Source organism: Coenobita brevimanus, unplaced genomic scaffold, assembly GCF_032717465.1.
Source record: "Coenobita brevimanus isolate Jiangsu-jjx unplaced genomic scaffold, ASM3271746v2 jjx.HiC_scaffold_2726, whole genome shotgun sequence".
Lineage (NCBI taxonomy): Eukaryota > Metazoa > Arthropoda > Malacostraca > Decapoda > Coenobitidae > Coenobita > Coenobita brevimanus.
The window spans coordinates 137,501-165,223 of record NW_027643682.1 but is presented as its reverse complement, the minus strand read 5'-3'; the positions used below and the strand labels follow the sequence as shown (position 1 = coordinate 165,223).

The following is a 27,723-nucleotide window of genomic DNA, read 5'->3' as shown; positions in this document are numbered from 1 at the left end:
GTAAAATTGCAATCTCTTTCTTAAATTTTGTGTTGTGACAAGGGGTTAACACTAGATTGGTGCTAGTCACGAAGAAGGGACGTGGAAATGATGCAGAGCTGTATATTTGTCCAAATTTACCACTGCACTACGGGAAATCAGCTGCAAAAAACGACGATCTCGGCCTAGGCAAATGAAGGAACAACACCATAATATACTTTGTGTGTGTGTGTCTGTGTCTGTGTGTGTGTGCGTGGGTGAGTTCGTGCATGCGTGCGTGTGTGTGCGTGTGTGCGCGCGAGTGTGCATGTGTGCGTGTGTGTGTGTGCATGCGCTTCAGGACAAAATAATTTACATACAATAATTTTTTCCATCACATTGTCCCTCTCATATCTGAATCGCACTTATCAGTATACATTCAGGTCCCAAACTGTACTGTTGGGTGGACATGGACAAGGAGGCAGGCAAGCCTAGTCCACCAGTCTGATCGGAACGAGAATCTACAGGATGACACTCACACTGCTATTTCACTGGTCTGAGACACCAAGATTGAGGCGGTACAAGGCCTCCTCATCTCCCTCACACTAACATCCCCCTTGTCTCATCAGAATTACGTCTAGTAGCCTCATAGGTATTATTTCTTTGGGCCATGATACTTCCTGGCTGTCAGTGCGATATCCTTGTGTCTTAATGTAGTCACCTTAATGGCTAAAAACAGCAAATAGCCAACACTTACTTCAGGGGAATGATGCAACAGCAACACACACACACACCCTCGTCCTTCCACTGTAATACGGCCACTAGCAAAAGTAGCCAAGTAGCGACGCCTACCAAGACGAGAAACTTGTCCAGCTACTTTCACAACCACTAGATGGTACCCGGGCCCTCTCATAGTAGGGGCAACTCTAGTATTTTATTCCAGGTACTGCTGGGCGATAGCATTCAGCTGAGAGTGAGTCATAAGAGTGTTAATACTGTCTCTGTTAACTCTCATGATCATACAGGTCTCTTTACCAGCCCTACCCAAAAATAAATTGTGTGTGTGTGTGTGTGTGTGTGTGTGTGTGTGTGTGTGTGTGTGTGTGTGTGTGTGTGTGTGTGTGTGTGTGTGTGTGTGTGTGTGTGTGTGTGTGTGTGTGTGTGTGTGTGTGTGTGTGTGTGTGTGTGTGTGTGTGTGTGTGTGTGTGTGTGTGTGTGTGTGTGTGTGTGTGTGTGTGTGTGTGTGTGTGTGTGTGTGTGTGTGTGTGTGTGTGTGTGTGTGTGTGTGTGTGTGTGTGTGTGTGTGTGTGTGTGTGTGTGTGTGTGTGTGTGTGTGTGTGTGTGTGTGTGTGTGTGTGTGTGTGTGTGTGTGTGTGTGTGTGTGTGTGTGTGTGTGTGTGTGTGTGTGTGTGTGTGTGTGTGTGTGTGTGTGTGTGTGTGTGTGTGTGTGTGTGTGTGTGTGTGTGTGTGTGTGTGTGTGTGTGTGTGTGTGTGTGTGTGTGTGTGTGTGTGTGTGTGTGTGTGTGTGTGTGTGTGTGTGTGTGTGTGTGTGTGTGTGTGTGTGTGTGTGTGTGTGTGTGTGTGTGTGTGTGTGTGTGTGTGTGTGTGTGTGTGTGTGTGTGTGTGTGTGTGTGTGTGTGTGTGTGTGTGTGTGTGTGTGTGTGTGTGTGTGTGTGTGTGTGTGTGTGTGTGTGTGTGTGTGTGTGTGTGTGTGTGTGTGTCGATAGCGGAGATACCTAATGTAAATGATATGTCATACCCAGTGATTCACGATGATGTAAACAGGGCTAACGATAACGCTGAATTGTTGTGTACTATATGTATTGATAACAGATTGGTTGTCATTAATAACCTCATGTATGCTGACAAACATTTTCCTGGTGATAAAACATATCGGAGACGCGGCACCTGGGTTTCGGAGGTGGATACATGTGTGGCGTCACCGTCTCTGATAGACTATATGAGTGATTTTTCTGTGTTAAGGCGGGTGACCTCCCTTCCGATCATGCCCCCATTACAGTAACAGTTACGTGTTCAGGCGTAGATTTGGACAGCCTCATGACGAGGGCGGGGTCGCTAGGGGATCACGCAGCCCTTCATGGAAATGCTGGCAAGACTTGTTTAATGAGAAAGTCACTCAGATTTAACAGAATCAACAAAGAAGCATTTGTGAATAATATTATGCAAAGAGTACCTAATGAAGATTATGTAAATGTTGAAGCTTTTGAGAAGCGCATCACTGACGCTATATACTCGTGTGCGGAGGACAATGTAGGCAGGGTAGACAGAGCGGTAGAGATAGGTGGTAGCAATCTTGGTAGGTGGGAGAGGCTGCTGGATGACGCTGATGACGCAAGAGTGTGGAGAGCAATTGATTGGAAAGGAGACTTTAACATGGACAGACCTGATGAAATCTTGTGCCCCAGTGATGAGGATTTTAAATTCCATTTTGAGTCTGTGCTGAACAGAGAGAATGTGAACAATGAGGTTGTAGATGAGGTGACAACTGATGTCACTATCCCCGTACTGGATGAGCCCATCTCGCCCGCACAGCTGCACCAACAAGTAAAGAAAATAAAGCCTGATAAAGCGTGTGGGCCAGACGGGCTCCCCCCGGGTGTGTTTACTCCCAGCGCAGTGGATACTTGCTATTACAACGTTATTTAACAATGTGTTTTTCTCTGGTTTGTATCCTAGCTCATGGAAGAGGGCAAAAATGTTCACTATTTTTAAGAAGGAAAACAGAGGAGACCCTAATAATTATAGGGGAATCAGTGTCATAAATTGCATAGCTAAACTATATGACATGGTGTTATGTGAGCGGTTAGGAAGATGGTTTACTCCTTTCAGGGAACAGGCAGGAGCGCAAAAGAACCGCGGTTGTACGGAACATATAGTTACTTTGCGCCTCCTTATTGATACTGCAAAGAGAAAGAAACTAAAACTTTTTGTAACATTTATAGATTTTTCTAAAGCGTATGATTTAGTTCCGAGACGAAAGTTGTTTTCAGTTCTAAAGAGGTTAGGTTGTGGCGTGGTGATGCTAGCAGCAATAGCAGCGATGTACCGGGTAACGGAGAGTATTGTGGGCGCTGCCGTCATGACTGCTACAGTAGGTGTTAGGCAAGGATCTCCGACCTCATGCCTCTTATTTGTACTCTTTGTCAATGAACTGATAAAGGTAATGAAGGAGAAATGTCACCCAGAAGGATTTCTACAATGGTTACACATCCTAGTCATGATGGACGATACTGTGTTGCTTTCAACAAGCAGAGATAGCATGATACGGAAACTAGAGATAACATACCAATACTGTCAAGATTATGGGATGATGATAAACAGTAGTAAGACTAAATTTTTTGTGATAAATGGCGAGGATGGGGACGCGGAGCCGATCTACGTGGGGGACATGGTTATTGAGCAATGTTCTAGTTACGTGTACTTAGGTTCACCCTTCACGAGTGATGGCTCCGTGTCCTCAGCCGTTCAGCTGCATGCAAAAAACAAGCTATGTCATGTTTTGAAATATGTCTTTTGTAAATAAGAATAATGATGTCCCGTTTATTGTAAAAAGGAGAGTGTTTGATGCAGCCTTGATCTCATCCCTAATGTACGGTTGTGTCATGGGTTGGTGGTGACGTTAAACCCGTCATTAAACTTTACAACTGGGCATTGAAACAATTGTTGGGAGTGAGAAGGTCGACATCCAACCTTGTGTGCTATGCTGAGGCGGGCTATCCGACACCTCAGGACTTTATTAAGTGGTCCCAACACAAGTTTTTTCATAGAATGTGGTTAGAGAGATCTGTTATGCATGACGATCCGCTGTCACTTGCCATCAGGATTACCACTGACGCAAGGACGCACACAGGGAAAATTGTTAAGGAGTTCATTCAGAATGAAGTCTCCGGCAAATCTTCCTTAATTGTTAATGTTCACAATATGATTACAGACTCAGTTGCATCTAGGTGTCGTGTTTATAGAGAAATTAATCCTGACTTTGTATTACATGATATATATAAAACAAAACACTTGGTCAGCGAGTCACATCGTATGTCATTCACAAGATTCCGTGTGTGTGGCCATAGCTTGGCGGTGGAGACTGGAAGGTGGAACAGGAGGGGGCGTGGTAGTCTTCCCATTGAGGAGAGATTATGTATCTGTGGTCTTATTCAAACAGAGAGACATGTGGTAGAGGTGTGCCCTTTAACAGAGGATATCAGAGAACAATATAATTTTAGGAGAATGGCGGATCTTTTCGGAGAAGCTTTTACTCTTGAAAAAACATGCAAAGTAATTCATGATATCTTAATGGTGTATCATTAACGTTTGTCAGCTGATTCATCATTTGTTTTGTTATTGTAATTGCTTAGATACCGGTAAGTCTTTTGGCTGTATTTTGATGAATTATTCTGTGGACTATGGCTGTTTAGTATTGTGAATTTGTTATAATCTTTTGTACAAATTATATACATATATGTTTTTGTGATTGTGTATATGAGAATATATTGTAAGCTGTGGTCAATAAACTATCTATCTATCTATCTATCTATCTGTGTGTGTGTGTTTCTGTGTGTGTTTCTGTCTGTCTGTCAGTTCACTACTCGTCAAAGAACCTCTGCATGAGAAGACATGCTTTTAAAGTTAGGGCACAAATGCAATGTGCTCTGTAGTCATCTACACTAATAATAATGTCACGCTTCGTCTCCCCTTTGTGTCTCCTTGCCTTGTATCTGTCTGTCTTCTGCCTGTCTGTCTCTCTGTCTTCCTGTCCCTCTATTGCAAACCACAAACTTCTCAACTGTCCACAACGTCCTAGATTATCATTGTAACACGTAGTATATTATTTTTTCATTGTTAAGTGGCCCAAATTTTCGTCCTTTTGCAGCTTACTTCACATGGATCATTGGAAGAGACGGACAACGCTACGGCTTCCTTTCCATACCACTTTTTTGTGACTTACGTTTTCTAGCATTAATCTATTGCTACAACTCAGCATTCAGGTTGGAGGGATGGAAAATTGAGCCAAGTTAGAGTAAAACGAGTACAGAATTATAGTCGTGGCGCACGCCTCTGAGGTTGATATTATATGAGACGCATGTGATTCGTGTATAATATGTTCGTGTATAATAATATTCGTGTATAATATATTCGTGCTGATTATATTGATTCGCGCATAATATGATACGAAATCGGTCGCGCTTTTGAATGGTAAGTTGCCAGGGTACGATAATGACAACCTCAGGGTCGTGAGCCGCGAGTATAGAAAAAGCCAAACAGCATACCTTTGGAGGGTGCAGCGGGAACAAGGCGAGATCACAGGCAGGAGGACAATGGCGAGAAAATCCAGCAAAATCTATCCACCAGCTTATGAAGTGACGCCAACAACTCTCGTGCCTCAGAGTCGATTCAAACGCCAGTCCACTTTATCAATAAACACCTGTGATTCTAGAGTATTGTAACAGAAAATCAAATAATCGTGTAGACGTATGTGCTGATGCACTCTCTCCACGGAGTCTGTCTCTGAGCTACTGTTTATTACTTGCTCATCACAATGCTTCGAAATTGATGAGCCTCTCGCTCGGACATGACGGCTGACTGAACCTTTATCCTTGTCTTGTACCCCTGACCTTTTACTGAATGCCATAAGAAGAACGAATTACTTCATCCTAACCTAACTCAAAGTCTAATGACAGAGATAATCTGCTCGCTTGACTTCCCCGCGCACGTTTTGTGACGCAACAGATTAAGTCGGGGTGGGCTTCCTATTCAGAGAAAGCAGTAAAATGGATGGGTAACTGCGAAAAATTAGTCACTGTCCGCTGACTCTTCCTGCTTGGATTCCAGCGACAACGTTCCCGAGTACGTAATGGTTTGTTTAGAATGGTAAATTCAAAATCTAAATAAAGAAATAAGATAATCTGCTGACTTTTCCTTATAATCTTGCTAACAGACAGGCAGGCAGACAAAGGCGGGCAGGCAGGCAGTCAAGCAGGCAGAAAAGGCAGACAGGCAGGCGGTCAGGCAGGCAGACAGACTGATAGACAGATATATAAACCTGGCCAAACACACAACTTCATCGGGCTCTCTCGGTTGACTGTAATAACATCCACTATTATAGTAGCAGAAGCAACGATTTTTTTTTTTTCTGGTCGCATTTCTGATTACATATTTTGTTTTCAGCCATACTCGTACCAGATCACGTCAGTTAACAATGATGTGCGTATCTGAGGATTAATAAAGCTTTAGTTTCACTCTGTATATGAGAAAAAAAGGCAGAGAAAATATCAACAGTACCCCCATTAGTCTAATACCACAGCCTTCTCCCACTCGCCTCTGTCTACGTTTTTTCCTTTAACCATTCTTTTCCCCAAATGGAGAGTTGTGGCAGACTCCTGTATTCCATGAACTAGCATGTTATTCGCTCTACGTACATATTATTATTCGAAAATCTTGCATGTCACTGGCCACGAGATTTTAGGTAAAGAGATTTTGAATTGATGTAGGGGCTGGGAACTCTCCATCTTGACTGCTTTTGGGCTGGGAGTTTACTGTTAGTTAATATTAAAAAGGGTAATTACACAAAATACCAGTTATTTATTTGATGTCATGCTCAGATGAGGAGAGAAACTCAGACATAATTGTATTTCACGTTTATTTGTATCAACATCTACACTTCGTGGCTTTGGAAAGACAATGTTAGGTCGTTTCGAAGACTGGTGAGTAGAGAGGGACTGGCGGGGATGTGTGGTGGTGTGGGGCGGGATATGGTGACACACTGCAGTAAAGAAATGCCACATAGCTCTCTGTTGGCTGCTCCTGTTACTGGCCGCTCGTCACCCCTGCTCATGGATTAATATCTTAGTTAACCGTCACTGCCACTGATTTATCGTATTAAATAAAACCGTCTTGAGATAGTAAGAATAAAATAAAAGACGTATGATCCAGGATTCACTGGGGTAATCATATCACAACCAGGGTCTTCTATGCCATATTCTACTGCATGTGACTTTGGAGACATTGTGAGGTGTGGATATGTGGAAGTGCAGCTATGTGCAGGTGTGTGTGTGTGTGTGTGTGTGTGTGTGTGTGTGTGTGTGTTCAAAGGGATATTAACCAGCCTTATCCAAAATATATCGATAAGAAAATCCTTACTTGACTGGTTGTAGGTGACTGTGTTACCATGGCAACCTCCCACACCACCACATTTACATAAAGACATTTCCTCACCAGCAAGATCCGTTAGAGAGTATTTTGTGTGTGTGTGTGTGTGTGTGTGTGTGTGTGTGTGTGTGTGTGTGGTGTTGTCTATGTGTACCAGGTGACCCTGTGTGTGTGTCCTGCAGGGACACTGCGTGTGGATGCATTGTAGAGCTCATAGTGAACCTGTCTGAATGAAGGTTTGGGTATGCATATCAGTAAATGTGCATATATATGCGTGTGTGTGTGTGTGTGTGTGTGTGTGTGTGTGTGTGTGTGTGTGTGTGTGTGTGTGTGTGTGTGTGTGTGTGTGTGTGTGTGTGTGTGTCCATATGAGTATTCATAAATGTGTGTGCATCAATGTGTGTACTCATCAGTGTGTGCATCAGTGTGTGTATGCATCAGCGTCTGTGTGTATCAGTGTGTGCATACATTGCCGTGTGCGTGTATCAGTGTCTGAATGCATCAATGCGTGCGCATCGGTGTGTTTGTGCCAGCGTTTGTGCGTGCATCACTGTGTACGTGCAACAATGCCTGCATGAATCAGTATGTGTGTATTGAAACATATGTGGGTGCATCAATATATATGTACTACCATGTGCTTGCTTGCTTCCAGGAGCATAAACTTTGTAAATATAGGTAAATTAAGTGCGCCTTCGTGCATTGCCTGTATGTATGTATGTACGTATGCATGTATATATGTGTGTGTGCAGGTGTGTACATGTGTGCACGTGGGTGTGCGTCTGAGTATATGTGTGTGTTGTGTTTGTGTGTTTTTTTGAGCAGATGCCTGTGTACGTGAATGCACTTACAGCAGATTTATGACTACAGAACTAAGCTTATTTTTGCCAGCACGTTCTCACCCTAAAATACAAGCCTCAGTAGTCACTTTATATTCGGGTTCTGATCTGTACTGCTGCGTGGACAGAGACAAGGGGGAAACAAACCATGTCCACCAGTCTGATCGGCACGGGAATCCACAGGACGATACTCACTTATTTCACTGGTGCTGAGACGCAAGGACTGAGATGCTGGACGGCCCCCTTCCCTCACACACTGCCCCCTTGTCTCATCAAACTGACGTGTATTACCTTTAATTTTTACTTGTCTTTGGCCTATGATACATCCTGGCTGTCAGTAAGACATCCTTGTGTCCTAATGTAATTACCTTAATGACTAAAAACAGCAAAATCTAACCCTTACCTCAGGAGATTGAGTCAACGACCCCTTACCTTCCCATCTCCTTTACTCACTGATGCCTTCTTCGTCTCACCGACAAATACACTTGTTACCCATATTTTTTACATGTCTTTAGCTTATGACAGTCCCTGGCTGCCACTAATATATCTTTGTGTCCTAGTGTACCCCCCTGAATGGCTAATAACAGCAATTTCCAACACGTACCCACAAGAAAGCGCCGACGTTCCCTCTCCCTCTCGTCGTCCGGCGGCCACTGACTGACAGAGGCAAGCAGCGAATCCTACCAAGCTTAGAATCTTTGCTTAGCTACTCTTATAGCCAAAAGATGGTATGGTGACCCTCTCATGGCAGGGATAACTCTAGTGTTCCATCCCAGCTAATCCTAGACGCTTTGATCCACCTGAGAGTAAAGCATAGGAAACAGAGAGTGATCGTACTGGCATAATTTACAATGTTATTATTGGAATATTCTCCCTTCCTTATATTGCTGAGGTCAGAAGGTTTTATTCAGCTGAGAGTGGGTTGTAGGAGCCTTGTGTGTAAAAGAGAGCAGGTGTAAGGACGATAGCAATCAGAATCAGCAATAAAGTACTGTATCATTACTAAAAATTTATATGCATTAGATATCTGTTACGTATAGCACAAATTGAAGGTTCAGATAAAAATAGCGATATACTTTTGTGCTTTCTCTCTCTCTCGTTTTATCTTTCTCTTTCCACACCCTCTCCTCGTGTCTTCCCTTTCGCTGCCTCAGGTGGGTAAGGGCTGTCTCCAGCTTATAATACTCGCACACTTCATGCTCCGCTTATTGCATTCACTTTAATAATAATAATAATAATAATAATAATAATAATAATAGCAATGATAAACACATCTTTCAACTCGTATTTTTTGGATTCCCTATCGGACGATAATTATAAATATAAGAAAACTCATGTTTCAGGGGAAAGTAAAGGAACTGAAGCATTAAATTTAGTTAACGTTCCTCCCCTCTTTCTTCCTCGTCAGTATAATATTTCTCGATAAGAGAAAAAGAGCAGCGAATAAAAGCAAAAAGAACAGAGAATGAGATAAAGAGCAGAGACTGAAACAAAGCGCATTAAGGCAGAATGGGGCCAGAAAAAGTGAAAAAACGAATATAGAAAAAAAGAACACAGGGTAACAGTAATATAGGCTTAGATAGGTAGTTCGGAGGCTGATGAGGACTATGAGAAGTGCTACAGTATAAGAAGACGTGACTACGTGGTTCAGAGGCTGATGAAGGCTATGAGAAGACCATGAATGATTTGAGAGAGTTGTCATTGTATAACCAGACAGGACGTGTACGACTCCCAATATGGTGTGTGTTATAAGCAGTAAAAAGCCTTGCACGAGGGAGGTCGGAAGCTACAAACGTGCTATTGACAGATCACCAACAGGAGGAGTGTAATAGATTATAAACGACGCCTAGCTAGAAGCACGCGTGTCTCGCCCGCTCGCTCCTCAGCTCTCACTCTGTGACTCCCTGCCTTCATCAAAGCTGCCTAACGACTTTTTCGGCATGTGGTACCCACCCACTCATCACCTCATTAAATAAACTTCACCCATTCATCACCTCGTTAATAAACTTCACCCACATCATTCCTCCTACCTCTTTTCCTGTCTTCTTCTAATTTCTCTGTTATTACTAACCCCTGCTCTTTTGTGAATTCGGAGATACTTCCTGGACCCCCCACTACCTTGTTGGGGCCACGGCCATAACAGTAGCCGGGGGTCCAGGAGATATAGCCGTGCGCCTGAAAAAATGGGGAGAAATGGAGTTCCCCCGAGCTAAGCCCTGTATTGGACTATATAGCCCCGCTAGGGTTACAGGAGGGAGCTACCCCTCCCGGCACGGCAGCCCGGGCGAGGCTCGAACTTGCAATCCCCCGATCACAAGTCCAGCGCGCTACCACTGTGCTACCGGCCGTGCGCCTGAGAGACTCGGCCTTTTTGCTCTCCTACTTCCTTCCCATCTTGCTGGTGATAGATTGGCTGGGACTTCGGTGCTAACAATCTGGAACCACCCTGCTCTCACAACAAGTTTAGTGATCAGGGTAACGGCGCCAACACCTCATCCTGCACACCCATTGCACCCCGGGATCTGTGCAAAAGTGTGGTGATTGGTTTTCTTCCCCCTCTTTTTTATTAACGTCATGCGCTACACTCTCCCCCTCCCTCCCCCTTGACTAATGATGGCTTTCTCAGTTAAGTTTAAATGTACCCTTCCCTCCCTGCCTTCAGACCCTGGCCAGACCTTTTTTTGCATCACTGAAACTCCCTTTGTTAACCTTTTTTCAAGTGCAAATGACAAAATCATTAAGATCACCTTGGCCTCTCAGGCTCATCTAGATTCATACCTCTCCCCCAGTAACCTGCCCAAATACTCCCAGGCTGGATATGAACTGATCTCAACTCCTGAGCTAAAAGCTGCCTGCACAATAATTGCCCGTAATGTTACCAGATATGTTCTCAGACACACCGATGATGACCTTATGACTGAACTGTCCCTGAAAAACGACATTCACGCCACCCACATTGTTCGCTTTGACAATTCAAACAACATCAAGATTCTCTGTGCTTCACCTCAAGAGGTACAGAAACTTCATTCACACGGTGTCAGAGCGTTCAACACAATCATCCCACCCAGCAACCTTAGACTCGAATAGTGGTTTGATCTTGCTCAATGCTTTAGATGTTATCAATATAGGCATCAAACTCGCTCATGCAAAAAAAACTCAAATCTGCTCAAAGTGCTCTGCCCAAGGTCATTTTTATACAAACTGTACCAGCACTACTACAAAATGTATCAATTGTGGCGAAGGACACATTGCAATCGCCGGAAACTGCCCTATCAGGAAAAATCTTCTGAAGGATGTGAGGGCTAGCTGCCAGTCCGTACAGCATACCAACACGCCTCAAACACAGCACCCCAACAAACTTCATCCACCATGTCATATGCCCAAGCCACTCAGAACTCACAGCCTCAAACTCAAGCACCCACCACTCATCCAACACCCCCCAACACCACCCCTCCCAGTCCGTCTTCCATTTCACCCTTTCCCCCCAGCGTCACCGCAGTTCTCATGTCCGCCCTGGCCCAAGCTTTGTACTCTGATGTGCCCTTTGCATCCCTCATCAATGATGCTCTAGCTGCCAATAATTTGTCCACCATTGTCATCCCCCCTTCATGGCACACAGCCAAGAAATCGCCCCACATCTTCACCCCCCCTTCACAGCAAACTGGCAACACCTCCCACACCTCAATCCCTCCCACCTCACCCCCTCCCATCCCCCCCACCTCTCATTCGTCCTTCCCCTGCACTCCCAACCCAACCACCACACCCACTCACCTTAAACCTCATCCCACTCCTGCATCCTCAAAAGCACTCCCATCTTCCCCCCCCCACACCATCCCTCCCCTCCTGCTGATTCACGTCATCCTAACCAAACCACCCAGCCCCCAACCCCATCTCCCTCCACCAGCACAACCCCCAACCAACCTAACTCCATGCCCCCTCCACCTACCCCAACCACCCCCCTCACCTGCGATCGAGATCGCAGCATTTCTTGCAAACGCAAGGCGGCTGACTCTCCCGAATCCCCCTCCTCCCTCTCCCCTTCAGTTCACAACACACATCAGTCACGCTCCAGGAAACGCAGTGCCCCCCCGCCCAAAAAGAGAACCCCATCCTTCTCCCCTGCCTCCCCCAGAAATACCACATACCTAGCACATTCAGACTCAGTTCAACACGATCACCATCATGCTTAAAATCATCCAGTTTAACATTAGACACTATTACGCAATCAGGCACCTACTTACTCAACTCATTCACGAACACGACCCAGACATAATATTACTCAACAGCACTTGCACCAACAACATCAGAAAAATCAAACACTATGGCTACACTACACTTCAAACCGACGAGGGTCCACACGACGGAGTTACTATCATGATTAAAGGCACCATCAAACACGACTTCATCACAACATGGACACACAGGCACTTCCTAGCAGTTAAAACACACACTACTCTTGGCCCCCTCATAGTCTCCACCACATACACCAGACCCAACACTGGCATCCCCTTCACAGACATAAACAGACTCTTCAACAACACTGCACCAACACTATTCATTTCAGACCTAAATGCACAACACGGGACATTCCAACACAGCACAACCAACAATCATGGTCGACAAATGTTCACCATATACCAACAAAAGAGATTAAATTTCCTAGGACCTGATTTCCTCACTACATTTACACCTAGGGGATCAGGTAAGCCAGACCTCATCTTCACCAATAGATCATTTAACATCTTTCATCACCACATCACCCCCGGCCCCATGTCTGGGTCTGATCACATCCCCATTATAATGTCCATCTCCACCAACCCGATCCTGATCCCCAGTACACCACACTATGACTACCTACAAGCAGACTGGGATGCCTTTACACAAACACTTTCAGAACAAGAATACACCACTGACTATGAGGGAAAACACCACACTGACATAGAAGAACAATGTAAACATCTACACACATGCATACTCAACACTGCCAACATTACCATACCCACAACCACACACACACACACCTATACACACATTCATACCATCAATACGAACACAACGACTCCTAGTGTGTTATCGTCGTCGGTTTGAACTAAACAAAAACAACTTAGGCCAAGTGCGGTTCGACCTATCACACCTTCGGACACATGTAATCAAGAGCCTTGAATCCGACCACAATGCACACTGGCGACGCCTCATACAAACTGCACAACAGCACAGGAAAATTAAGCCCTGGGAATTCTGGAAACACATTCGCCGACTTAAGGGCTGTAACTTACCTAGAGTAAGGAAATTAATTGCTAACAACAGAGAAATCACAGATCCCAGGGAAATCACAAACACATTTAAAAATGCATGGCAACAAATATACCACCCTAACCCTCCTCATCCTGCCGCAACACGTCACATAAGACATATAGAACAACACCTTCACACCATCCACGAACACATCACACCAGACGCAAACGTACATATAAACAACCTAGACATACATAACCCCCTCACTGCTCCCATACTAGTCGAAGAAGTCAAGTCTATGCTCGCTAGAACTCCAAAGAAGGCGCCGGGTGCCACAGGCATCGGACATCACATACTCAAACACCTCCCAGACACATTCATAAATGCACTTACACACTTATACAACGCTGCCTTGGCATCCGGCTACTTTCCGGATACGTTTAAGACCGCGACAGCAACTCTAATTCCTAAAAAAGACAAGACAACAACATACCCTTTAAACTTCAGGCCCATCAGTTTACTCGAAGTGCTAGGAAAAACGTTCGAACGAATCATTAACAGTAGATTACGCCAATACTTAGAAGACGAAAACCTTCTTTCCCCCAGACAGTTTGGTTTCAGACCTAGACGATCCACACAGGACGCTCTAAACATCATCACCAATTACTTACATATCAACCAAAACATCCGCAATGCATACAAGACAGCCCTTATTACTCGTGACGTAAAACGTGCATTTGACTCTGTTTGGCACGCAGGCCTGAAGTACAAAATCTGCGAACAATTCAACTTTCCTTCACTCATTAAAAAACTACTTTGCAATTTTCTAGACAACCGCACAATGCGCATTAAATTTAAAAATAATTACTCAGACTTTTTCCAGCTTCATGCAGGTGTACCTCAGGGCTCCGTCGTCGCACCCACCCTCTACACACTCTACACAAATGACATCCGCACCCCACTACATGACGATTCACTCACCATCCAATACGCAGACGACATTACCCAACTTGTACGATCAACGACAATTGACGGAATTACCAACAAAGCGAGCATAGAGCTGGACCGAATTGCACGATGGGAGCAGAAGTGGCGGATTCAAGCGAATCCCTTGAAATGCACAGTAACATATTTCCGTATTAAATCAGCCAACCCCCGCCCACTTTTTCTAAATTCGCGTGATCCCGATCGCGTTCCCATTCCTATTAGGAATACTTGCACCGTACTTGGTCTTACATACGACAAAAACTTCAAATTTCATCATCATATACGAGGCAAGGCAGGCGTGGCTGGCACTGCACTAACACAAATATACCGGTTCCGTAGTGCAGCATCTGCAACTAAATTTCATCTGTATAAAGCACTGATCAGACCACTGCTCACGTATTCACCGTTAACTCTATCTCTTTCGGCCAAAAGCAACATTCTAAATTTACAGAGAGTTCAAAACAAAGCCATACGTTGGGCACTGAGCATACGGTGGGATGATTTTGTCACCAACATACACTCTCATGAACGCGCCAACATTCCACCCATCAACACTTACCTTCACCACCTACAACAAAAACAAATCACCAAACTCACCGACGTTCACACTGACTTCATCGACTTTTTCACCCGGATCACACCCCCACACGACCTCTAGCCAACCTCTTCCACCCTGACGCAAGACCTGCACCAACCCCATTGTTCACTTAAGTACCAATAGTTTATTTATTACTGACCCTTTCATTAATTAACTTAGTTCACACCCTGCAATTCACTTAAGACTCTAAACCACCCCTACACCCATTATCAAGATCACGGCAGCCACGTAATAACCCGCCATCCTCATATCCAGCACCCTACCTCAGACCCTGAACCACCCCTACACCCCCCATCAAGATCACGGCTACAGCCCAATACTCCGCCCACCCCCAAGAGACAACCTACCCTGACTCCCCTTCCTCCACTCTTCCCCCCTACCTCCTCCCCTTTCCTTATCCCCCTACCCAAGCCCCCCAGGGCCACAATACCTTACCCTAACACCCGTATCCTACAATCCTATCCAGGCTTCTGGAGCCGGAAAAATCAGATGAACCTGAGAGGCAGCCAATAAGCTAATGCTTGGCAGAGAAAGCCGTAGCTATTCACTCCTCCCGTCCTTAAGTAACAACACAGTGCACGTGCGAGACCCCCCCCCCCTTCCCAACACCAAACACACGCACGTTGGGTTAAGCCTCGACACTCTTTCTCTTAGTCTAAATTCTTCCTCTCCTACTTAAAACACACACACACACACACACACACACACACACACACACACACACACACACACACACACACACACACATGCACTTTACACAATGCAACCAGGAACCACAGCTCTCAGTAAGGCCGGGAGTTTAAACTAAGGCCTAGTTCCTGCCACCACGTGTCGTCGCCCTGGTTGCATAACACTCATCACATATACACAATCATTCTTTACCTTCCTTCCTTTCCCCCCCTTTTCTATACGTCATTATTATTCTATTATGGGAGGTAGGAGGCTTTAAAAACATACCATTGACAGATTACCAATATGACGAGTGTAATAGAAACCCATGTAACAGACACGAGTAAACACCCATGCCTGAGAGGTGGGGAGCTGTAAACATATACCAGTAATGTTACCAATAGGAAGAGTTTAATAGACAGTAAACATCCTTACTTGAGAGGAGGCGGAAAGCTTTAGAAACATTCCAGTGACATATTAACCTTCATATTAAGCAAACCACTGAGATATCTATTAACGCTTGCCATAAAAGACTGAACCTGAGTCTGTTATCTCGCAGCCACATACGAAAAGACATAAAACAAGGCATATCCAACGACTTTCAGTACAGCAACGTCTCTTCAACCTTATTCTTACTTCAGACGACTTTATTCAACTTGGACAACGTATCTGCTAATGAAACTTGGGCAGGATATCTGGTACACAAGGCTGTATCTACTGCCATCTTTCTAGTTCTAGTATTTTCCACGAAGCTCTTATACAATCGTCCAGAGAGAGCTAAATAAACTAAAAACATATGCTACACTGAGGAAGAGGCAATCGTAACTATAAAGGGCGCTATTCTTAAGCAGTCCACCCTCAGTCACACGAGAAGTGAAACATACAAACACAATGTTTCAGTCACACAAGGCACACACAAAATATATAAAATAGACGAAACACGAAGCGAGCACACACACACACACAAATACACACACACAAATACACACACACAAATACACACACACACACACACACACACACACACACACACAACCACGCCCACCTCCTGTGATGTTTGACTTTGGAAGGACCGACCAACAAAAGACCGTAATGCATAAACCAATTTATATAGGCCTAGTCTCAACGAACCTATCTATATTTGCTCTAACTGAACCCTGCCTAACCTCGAATAACCTAATTCAACTTAAATCAACCCAACCTAATCTAGCTTAACCTCACCTAACCCAGTCTAATTGTATTTAACCTCACCTGCTCACGTAACCTACCCATACATAACATAACCTATTTTGAAGCAGCCTAACCGCATCTAACCTTACCTAATCCTACCCAGTCTCACTTAACCATACCATACCCGACCTAACCCAACCCAGTCAAGCCTAAAATGACCTAATCCAACCGAACCTAACCAGGCCTAACCCAACTAAATAAAACCCAACCCAAAACCTATCAAAACCGACGTATTCTAAAGCAATCTAACCTAATCCGTCTATATCTAGTCGAAGTGAAGCCAACCCAACCAAAAATTACCTAATCAGACCAAACTCTGCCCAAAGTGACCTAACCTAACTTTCGATCGGCTATTAATTCGCTAATAAATTTTGCTGCCTGAAAAAAAGTCTACGGATGTCACATTCTAAGTTTCGCCTATTCTGTGTTCACGTATAAGTGTGTGTGTGTGTGGGTGTATGCGTTCAGGGATAACTAGATGTATTTAAAGATATGGCTATGTGTATAGAAGTAGAACTTTGTGTATCGGGTTATGGATATGTATGTGTTGATGAATCGACGTTTGTGAAGATGTTATCGTGTATGAATGAGTGAATGTGGGGCTACGTGTGTTGATGTGGAACAACTTTTGTTAATGTGAGTTTGGGGTTACGTAGGTGGAGGTACAGCTGCGTGTTGAGGTTACATATGTAGAGGAGTGGGTGTTTGTGTGGAGGGATGGCGTGTGTCCTTGGAGGAGAGGCTATGCAGAACTGTGGCTGTGTGTCTGGAGGTGTGGTAGGATGCTGGTGTGGTTTTATGTTACGTTGTCTTCGTCTTTATGTCTGTGTTTTCGAACGTGTTCGTGTGTGTGTGTGTGTGTGTGTGTGTGTGTGTGTGTGTGTGTGTGTGTGTGTGTGTGTGTGTGTGTGTGTGTGTGTGTGTGTGTGTGTGTGTGTGTGTGTGTGTGTGTGTGTGTGTGTGAGGCTGACCATTGCGGCTAACACACCAACAAGTAAACACATTAAGAGTTTAATTAATAATTCTGTTGATGATGTTAAAGTCGGCAATGAATCTTTAAAGCAATCAATTTCTAACTCTACATCTTCTAGAAGCCTAATTTATAATGTGTTGAACCCTACCTTAACAGTTCACGAGATTTATAAATGTCGTGGTAAAACTAGTGAGGTACACAGAATGGCATTTAGTCGGCTGCGGGTAATCAGTCACAATCTGGCTATTGAGACGGGCCTTTGGAATCGGCGTGGACGGGGACGTCTCCCGGTAGCAGAGCGGTTCTGTCCATGTGGTGCTGTGCAAACAGAGTTGCATGTACTGGAGGTGTGTCCACTGACTCAGCACATACGTACAGACGTCGGAATAAGTTGGTTTCCTTTTCCGTGTTTGAAACACTGCTCGATTGAGAAGTATCCCCTCCCCTTCCCTTCCTCATGGTCCCACACTCCCACCCAACCCCCCCACTTTTCTCTCCGCCCCATGACTCCACCCGGTACCCTCCATACTCTCGCTCACAGCCAGCTAGGGGTTTCTGTTGTTCAAGCACCTCTCTAATTACGTGTAGTCCGAACAACTAATAAAGGAATAGTACAGTATATATCATAAACCAAGTTAGGCCATTATAAAACTAATCCCAAAAAAGAACAAGAACCCACATCTCGTAGAGAATTACAGACCCATCTCTCTTTTAGAAGTCCCTGGAAAGGTACTAGAGAGAATAATTAATAAAAGGCTCAGATTACACCTTGAATCTGAGAATCTATATAATAAGAATCAATACGGTTTTCGACTACTAAGGGGCACCACTCAAGCAATTGCAATAGCATCAGAACATATAGCAATAGGTAAATCTAACAAAGGACAATGCCACATCATCCTTAGAGATGTAACAAAAGCCTTTGACAAGGTGTGGCATTTAGGACTTAAATATAAATTACTTAATCTCAACCTCCCAACTATAACTGAAAAAATTCTCTGTGATTTTCTTGACGACAGAAAGGCTAAAATTAAAATAAATAATTACACAGGGGCTAGCTTTGCTCTGGAAAGCGGGGTTCCTCAAGGGAGCGTACTCTCACCAACTCTTTACTCTATATTCACCAGTGACTCCCCACAAGCTACCCGTGGCATCAATATAAGTTACGCTGACGATATTTCCCAAATTATTAACTATCCTGGACCTTCTAGAAGGATCATGAATTCAAGAACTCAAAGCGAAGTCGAGAAAATTAATGAATATGAATCTAAATGGAGAATACAAACTAACATAAATAAATTTTCCGTCATCCAACTTGCCAACACCAAAATAGAACCTTTAATAATTAATGAAGAAATAACAGACTTCAAAGAAGAGGGTAAAATACTTGGTTTTAAACTTAACTCAAGAGGCTATCTTCCCAGTGTACAGGATAGAAAACAGAAAGCTACTGGAGCATTATCCCGCTTACTCAGATTCAAGGACATGCCTATAAAAGTCAAATCCCACCTTGTCAGAGCACTGATCCTCCCCATACTAGAATATCCCCCCATTCCCACACACACCTTCAGCTATACCCAACTTAAAAAACTACAAATCTTACAAAACAAAGCCCTCAGATTTGCAACTAATTACCCTTACACACTTAACACGGAACAAATTCACGCCATAACCAAAACCAAACCGTTAAACATAAGATTACATAACCAAGCCAAAAAAATCTGGAGTAAAATCGAGGAAATAGACCCCGAAACATACAACGCACTAACTTACAACATCAATGAGGAGAATCACTCCTTCCACAAATGGTTCCCTAGTAGTTTAAAAACCATAATAAACAACCAAGACCCTATACCAATTTACTAAACTCAACCAAAACGATAAGTGACGCACTAACGAATACAAAAACCCCACCTATTAACGACATAACCCAATTACGACATAAACCCAAACAACCCAAACAAACCCTCAAAAAGCTAGCTAGCTCAATTCAAACATACAAAACATATGAACGCACACCCACGCACACGCACACACACGCTCACATCCACACGCACATGCGTACACACACGCACACACACACAAACATACACAGCCATAACCACTACATATACTTACCAAACTAACACAATATACAAAACAAAGCACTTACCTAACTCAATAAACAAAATAAAAGCAGTTACCTAACTAATATTATAAACAAAACAAAGCACCGTGGCCAGCCCACCAACTGGCTACTCCCTCTTCCTTCCTCTTTCTTACTATCCCTTCCCCTATTCTCTCTTCTTTCCCCACCTTCCTATTAAAAAAAAAAAAAAAAGTTAGGAGAAGATTCACTACACACACACACACACACACACACACACACACACACACACACACACACACACACACACAGAAATAAATCTGCTGTGATTAAATATTGCGGTAGTAGACACCTCTTTTACACACACACACACACACACACACACACACACACACACACACCGCTCGCTGGTGCAGTGGTAACGTTCTCGCTTGCCAACTGGTGGACGGGAGTTCGCGCCTCGCTCAGGTTGCGGAAAGTTTCACTGATGAAGTGGGTGGTTACTGTCCCCCTTGAGCAAGAGGACGGGTGTGTGCGTGTGTGAAGGTCACAGCCTTGCCCTTAGATCGGACTATATGAGCTCTCAGCTCCCTTCCGGGAGGGTAAAACCTGACGATCACGACCATCAAGTGATCCTGACCGACCCGGTGAATTACACACACACACACAAACGCACAGAGAGAGAGAGAGAGACAGAGACAGACAGAGAGAGAATTAGTCTTGTGATTAAATGTTACGGTAGTAGACACCTCTTTGACATACATACACACACACACACACACACACACACACACACACACAGGATAAATCTGCTGTGATTAAATGTTGCGATAGTAGAAACCTCTTTTACACACACACACACACACACACACACACAGATAGATAGATAGATAGATAGAGAGAGAGAGAGAGAGAGAGAGAGAGAGAGAGAGAGAGAGAGAGAGAGAAAGAGGAGTTACAAGGAAAAGTTAGGATCTAAATAACTATGCAGGCCATACCGTGGAGATACTTCTTGTTTGCCTGGGAATGCATATCCAATTCACATTTATTCTAGTGTAAGATCCTGCCGATGAATCCCTTAAACTTCTCTACTGTAATGTTAACAACGTCCATGTTGAGTCAGTTCCACATGTGGAGCTGATCTTGCACGTGAAAAAGTTTTCACGTAATTCTGCCGGTAATTTTTGTCATTTACAGCTGCCAACCATGGTTGTGTGCCGAGTCCGTGTTAAGAGTAAGCAACTTTCTATGTAATGATTGTGAAACCCAGGGGCGTACCTAGAGATTTAGGGGCCCGGGGGGTTAGGTTCATTGTGGGGCCCCCCTCCAGGAGGGGGGCCCCACAATGAACCTAGCCCCCCTAATTCTCAAAACTTATCTAATATCTCAGCCGGGATTGTCGGGATGATAAACATATATATTTTTAAATATTAATAAAAAAAACAAATTTTTAAGTTTTTTGGGGCCCCCCTCAATTGGGGGCCCGGGGTGCAGTTTCAAACAGCCCCCACGCCCCCCTCAGGTAGGCCACTGGTGAAACCCATTCAGATTTTAAACACTGTAATGAGCTGACCCCGTTGTCTACGAGTTTCTACTAAAAAAGTCCCACAGCCCTCAGGCGAAACTGATACCTTAGTCTCCTGAACTCTTTTTAAGTCCATGTATGTCGACCAAAATTCCACAGTAACTGAGGAAGTGGCCGTATTAAGGAGATATAGACTGTGAGGACAATCTCTTTATTCCTAGAGAGAGAGAGAGAGAGAGAGAGACTTGGAATGACAAGAACAATCAGGAGAAATAATGATAAAAAAAAGTGGGTGAGAGGAGAAACAAGCTGAGAAGAGGAAAACACGCAGGTGAAAAAATGGAACAATGTTATAGAAGTGACGCAGGGACGGAAGCGCGCGCGCGCACACACACACACACACACACACACACACACACACACACACACACACACACACACACACACACACACACACACACACACACACACACACACACACACACACACTTTCTGAACATTTGTCGACCTGTCTGTGTACTGCCCCTCCCCCTCCCTCTCTCTCTCTCTGGATCCTTTGTCTCATCCCCAGTTTCCTTTTCCCTCCTTCCCCTCTTTATAGCAATCTGCTCAGTCCCTACCTTCCTCCCTCTCTTTCCTTTCCTTCGTCTCTCTTCCCCTCTGTCACTCCCTCCTTACCTCACTCTTCTTTCTTCCTACCTGTGTCATAACTTTGTCTTACTTTTTACATCCGTTACATGTGTTATCTTTTTTTTCTCCATTACTCTCTCCTTATTTCTTTACTTGTACTAAATCCATTTCCTTCACTGCTTTCTTTCCCCAGTAATAACTGCGTGCTCATTTTTCTCTTCTTTCTCCGTCTCTCCCTGTCACCCGAAATCTCTTCTTCCACTCCGCTCTTGCCACTGTCTTTCCCTCCCTTCCTTCCTCCCTGGTCCTTCCCTTGTCTTCCCTTCTTAACATCCCCTTCCTTTTTCTTGCCGTAAAAATTAACCTATTTTCTTCCCACCCTTAATCTCTACTTTCCGCAAATTTCTCTAATTTCTCTGTTTCTCTCCCTCCCTTTTTACATGAATGTCATTCGTTTTACTCAGCCTCAATGCTTTCGTCTTATCCTGCTTAGTTCTTTCCCTGCGTCCTTGCCAGAATAACACTTTTTTCCTACTCTCTGTTACACTGCCTTCTTTTCTAATTTTCCTCATTATCGTTCTCAGTATTCCGTTCCGTAGCTTTCTTTCCCACTTTCTTTTTTATTATCCCTGTTTCTGTGGTTGCTCCATGCCCATTTCCTCTCAGCTGTCTCCCCTTTTGTCTCTACTTCCCTGTCTCCCGGCCTTTCGATTCACATCTCCCTTTTCTCTTTCCCTTTCACACTGCCTGTATCTCATTTCACCTCTCACTGTCACTTCTCACTCTGTCTCTTTTCTTAACTCTCGTTGTTCTTTCCTTGCCTCTCCCCTTTTTATTTTCTTCGTAACTGCCCTTTCACATTCCAAATTTTTCCATTCGCTCCCCCTCTGCGCCTGTCGCTCCCTGTCTTTTAACTCTCTCTCTCTCTCTCTCTCTCTCTCTCTGTATATGTGTGTGTGTGTGTGTGTGTGTGTGTGTGTGTGTGTGTGTGTGTGTGTGTAGTAAATCTTCTAACTTGGTTTATATGTACTGTACTATCCTTTTATTTGTTGTTCGGACTACATGTAATTAGAGAGATGCATGAAGTACAGAAACCCCAAGCTGGCTGCTAGCGAGAGTACGGGGTCGTAGAGAAAAGTGGGGGGGTTTGGTGGGAGTGTGGGACTATGAGGAAGGGAGGGGGAGGGGATAGTTCTCCATCGAGCAGTGTTACAAACACCTTAGTCCACGGAAAAGGAAACGAACTTATTCCGACGTCTGTACAAGATATAACTTTACATCCTGGAGTCAAATCATTGGTGACGATGCTCAGTTTCCTATTGAGGAGATAGTGTATAAGGTCCTTTCCTGTTTTGGCTAGTGTGTACTATAATGTTTACCATAACCTATGTTATTTAAAGTGTATTTAATTCATTTTGTATGCTCTTATTCTAACCATGATATATCACTGGGAAATTTTTTTCGTAAAAAACGTGATTGGTGACATTGTAGTTACATTTCTAATCAGAAGTGTAATGATTTCCATCTTTCATTAAGGCTATATAGATGCACTGATCAACCCTTTAATACTTCGCTTGTTTTGTGGACCATAATTGTTTGCTAATATCTGATGTACTGTTTATCATGTTAAGGTTTATTGTTGCTTGAAATCCTGTATGTGTAACTGGATATTGTGGTCAATAAATACCTACTTACTGTGTGTGTGTGTGTGTGTGTGTGTGTGTGTGTGTGTGTGTGTGTGTGTAGGTGCGTGCGTGAGTGCGTACATGCGTGAGTGCGTGCGTGTGTGCGAGCATTAAAATGTCCGAGCATCACTGAGCCCATGCATCTTGGTGTGTGTGTGTGTGTGTGTGTGTGTGTGTGTGTGTGTGTGTGTGTGTGTGTGTGTGTGTGTGTGTGTGTGTGTGTGTGTGTGTGTGTGTGTGTGTGTGTGTGTGTGTGTGTGTGTGTGTGTGTGTGTGTGTGTGTGTGTGTGTGTGCGCGCGCGCGCGCGCGTAGGTGCGTGCGTGAGTGCGTACATGCGTGAGTGGGTGCGTTCGTGCGAGCATTAAAATGTCCGAGCATCATTGAGCCCATTCATCTGTGTGTGTGTGTGTGTGTGTGTGTGTGTGTGTGTGTGTGTGTGCGCGCGCGCGAGCGCGCATCATTGTGTGCGTGTATCTAGGTGCTCGTATCTGAGTGTGCGTGTATCAGTGCCTGTGTGTATCAGTGCCTGTGTGTATCAGTGGCTGTGTATCAATGCCCGTGTGTATCAGTGCCTGTGTGTATCAGCGCCTGTGTGTATCAGTGCCTGTGTGTATCAGTGCCTGTGTGTATCAGTGTCTGTGTGTATCAGTGTCTGTGTGTATCAGCGTCTGTGTGTATCAGTGCCTGTGTGTATCAGTGCCTGTGTGTATCACTGTGTGCGTATAATAGTGTGCGTGCGTGCTCTGATCAGTGCTTGTATCAGTGTTTGCGTGAATGAATACGTGCGTGCATTAGTGTGTGCCTGCTCCATGTGAGCGTATATAGTGCGTACATGCCGCAGCGTGTGCGTGCGTCAGTGTGTACGTGCTGTGTACGTGGTCAAAGTGTACGTGTTCAGTATGTGCGTTTTCAGTGCTTGCGTATTGAGTCCGTGCGTGTTTAGTGCGTGCGTGTATAGTGTGTGCGTATTCAATATGTGCGGGTTTATTGTGTGCGTTCTTAGTGTGTGCGTTCTTAGTGTGTGCGTACTTGTGTGCGTGCTCTTTGCGAGTATTTACTGTGTGTATATCAGTGTGTAACTCAAACTGTCTGCATGTTTGTAAGAGTGAAGGTATGCAAAAATTTAATGATGATGATGATGACGATGATGATGATGACTGAGGCGTCTGGCAGGAGATAGTAGTAGTAGTAGTAGATGATGATGATGATGATGATGATGATGATGATGATGGCTATTATGTTGGTCGTGGTGGTGGTGATGGTGTGGTGATTTTGATGATGATGATGATGATGATGATGATGGCTATTATGTTGGTCGTGGTGGTGGTGATGGTGTGGTGATTTTGATGATGATGATGATGATGATGATTTTTTCTAGTTCTTTTTAACCCGGAAACTTTTATGTTATCAAGGAGGATTCTGTACTCTACTCCTTTCACCTTAACTTGGCCCAAATTTTCGTTCATTTGCTGCTTTTCACGTGTCTCAGTTGCGTCTGAAACAGCACTTTTTCGTGACTAGCATAATATTCTGTTGCTACAACTAAGCATTTGAGATGAAGAGATTGCAATTTTAGGCCAAGTTAGAGTAAAATGAGCATAGTGAAGGGGATGGGATGGAGGGATGGAGTAGAGAGGTATACAAGACAGGCGGGTGTACGATGGGGGGAGGGCAGCGAAATGCCAGGGTACAGGGTGACATGGAGGCGATTTGTTTGTGGCCACCCCTTACGTGTTTAAGGAGTCTGGCTATAGATATCTAGACAATTTGGACTATAGCTCTAGGTGACGATACACGACTATTAAAATTACATCCATTTCCCTTATTTTCTACAATTTATTTGGCCTACAACGCTTCCTGGCTGACCGTAAGATATCCCCGTGTCCTAATTTAGTCACATTAATGGCCAAAACAGCAAAACCCAACACTTGCAGCAAGAGAAGCCTACACATCATCACTTCCCCCTAACCAGCAAAACGACGTCTATTGCCCTCATCTGTTGAATCTATTTGACCTATGTCACTTCCTGGTTGGCTGCAAGATACCTCTGTGTCCTATCTGAATCATCTTAATGGCAAAAACAGCGAAATTTAACCCCAAAACAGTAAAATTTAACACTTACATCAGGAGACGGAGCCAACGCAGCCTCACCCTCTTATCGTCCGGGTACCACTGACTGACCAATGGAATGCCATGCTTGTTCAGCCCAGAAACTTGTGTGAAACTTTACCCAACTACTTTTACAACCCCTAGAGGGCACGGGGGCCCTCTCATCTTCAGGAAAACTGTACTACTTTATTCTAGCTAATACAAGAGGCTATTATGCACCTGTGAGCTATTTATAAATGTCTGAGAGCGTTAATGCTTTAAATATTAACCCTCCAATGATCGTGCAACTCTAGTACTTTTATTCTGTTAGATTCCAGACGATGTTATTCAGCTGGGAATGGGTCTTAGGAGCCTGGGTGCATAAGAGAAAACCGTCGTAGAGGAAGCATCAGGGACCGTAGCAAATAAAGTCAGAAATTATACTTAGATGTTTACCATACTCTATTCACTTTCACTTTGTCTAATATTGCCATCTCCTCACCTTAAATGTTGAGCTGTAAGGATACATTAACACTAGAACATAGAACAATACTCTCTTTTCCCTAAATGGACCTACAATTACCATCTCTCCATCTTGAATGCTGAGTTGTAACAATAGATGAACACCAAAACATGCTACTAGTCACGAAGAAGTGCTATGTAAAGGATGTAGAGCCATACCATTGTCATTTCCTGGCACTGGACTACGTGAAATGAGTAAAATGACCTACACAGGGATGGAAAACCGGCCCCTGTTAGAGGAAGACCGGTATAGTCACGAAAAGGTGATATGGAATGGATACAGAATTTCACTTTAACTTGGCCTAAAATTGCCATCTCACCATCTTGAATGCTGAGCTGTAACAAGAGCCTGACCATACAATATGATGCTAGTCACGAAAAAGTGCTGTTGAAGATATGTAGAGCCGTGTTATCGTCTTCTTCTGCCTGTAATTATGCTATGAGAAATAAGCAGCAAAATGAAGATCTCAGCCATGCTAAGTTTGATAAGCTATACATACAGCTTAATGGTACGCTCTGATAAAAATTACAGCTATAAACTCATTCTACAACTCCCTAGCACCTGTCCCTTGGCGATTTATTTTGCTTATTACACCTTGCTCTCCTACTGTGCTGTATAAATACTTCAAGCTTTACCATAATCTGCATAAGAAACGTACAAAAGGATGTTAATCAGCCTTGTCCAAAAATATATCGCTAAGGAAGTCTTTGGTTGACTAGTGGGAGGTGCCTGTGTGTTACCATGGCAACCTCTCACACCACCAGTTACATACACACATTTTCCCACCAGCAAGTTCCATTAGAGAGTATTGTGTGTGTGTGTGTGTGTGTGTGTGTGTGTGTGTGTGTGTGTGTGTGTGTGTGTGTGTGTGTGTGTGTGTGTGTGTGTGTGTGTGTGTGTGTGTGTGTGTGTGTGTGTGTGTGTGTGTGTGTGTGTGTGTGTGTGTGTGTGTGTGTGTGTGTGTGTGTGTGTGTGTGTGTGTGTACAACCTTATCAGTGTGACGTGTGCGTGTGTGTAGTCATATGAGTATATTTCACGTACATGTGTAGGTGTGTAAGTATAAACAGTCTTAGTATGACGTGTGTGCGTGTGTGTATGTGACGTACATGTGTAGGTGTGTGTGTGCGTGTGTTTGACGTATATGTGTTGGTGTCTATGAGTGTGTATGTACTGTACGTGTATGCTTCGTGATGTGTGTGTGTGTGTATGTATGCATATATGTATGTAGTGTGTGCACATTTGTGATACATGTATGTAGATGTGTGTGTGTGTGTGTGTGTGTGTGTGTGTGTGTGTGTGTGTGTGTGTGTGTGTGTGTGTGTGAAGTGTGCGTGTATATATGAAGAATTTGCGTGTGTGTATGTAGTGTGTGCATGTGTATGTAGTGTGTGCGTGTGTATGAATTGTGTGCGTGTGTATGAAGTGTGTGCGTGTGTATGAAGTGTGTGCGTGTGTATGAAGTGTGTGCGTGTGTGTATGTAGTGTGTGCGTATGTATGTATGTACGTATGTAGGTGTATACACGTTATCTTATA

General features: G+C 44.0%; 1 protein-coding gene across 1 annotated transcript in view; it reads left to right on the top strand.

Moving 5' to 3' along the window:
• The first annotated feature begins 12,140 nt into the window (after window positions 1-12,140).
• Window positions 12,141-27,723, top strand: part of LOC145390014 (uncharacterized) — a 23,287-nt gene continuing 7,704 nt past the window's right edge. The window contains exons 1-2 of the mRNA XM_080265106.1: window positions 12,141-12,909; window positions 13,025-13,631. Of these exons, the coding sequence (XP_080121232.1) occupies window positions 12,141-12,909; window positions 13,025-13,631 (1,376 nt within the window). The remainder of the gene's footprint in view (window positions 12,910-13,024; window positions 13,632-27,723) is intronic.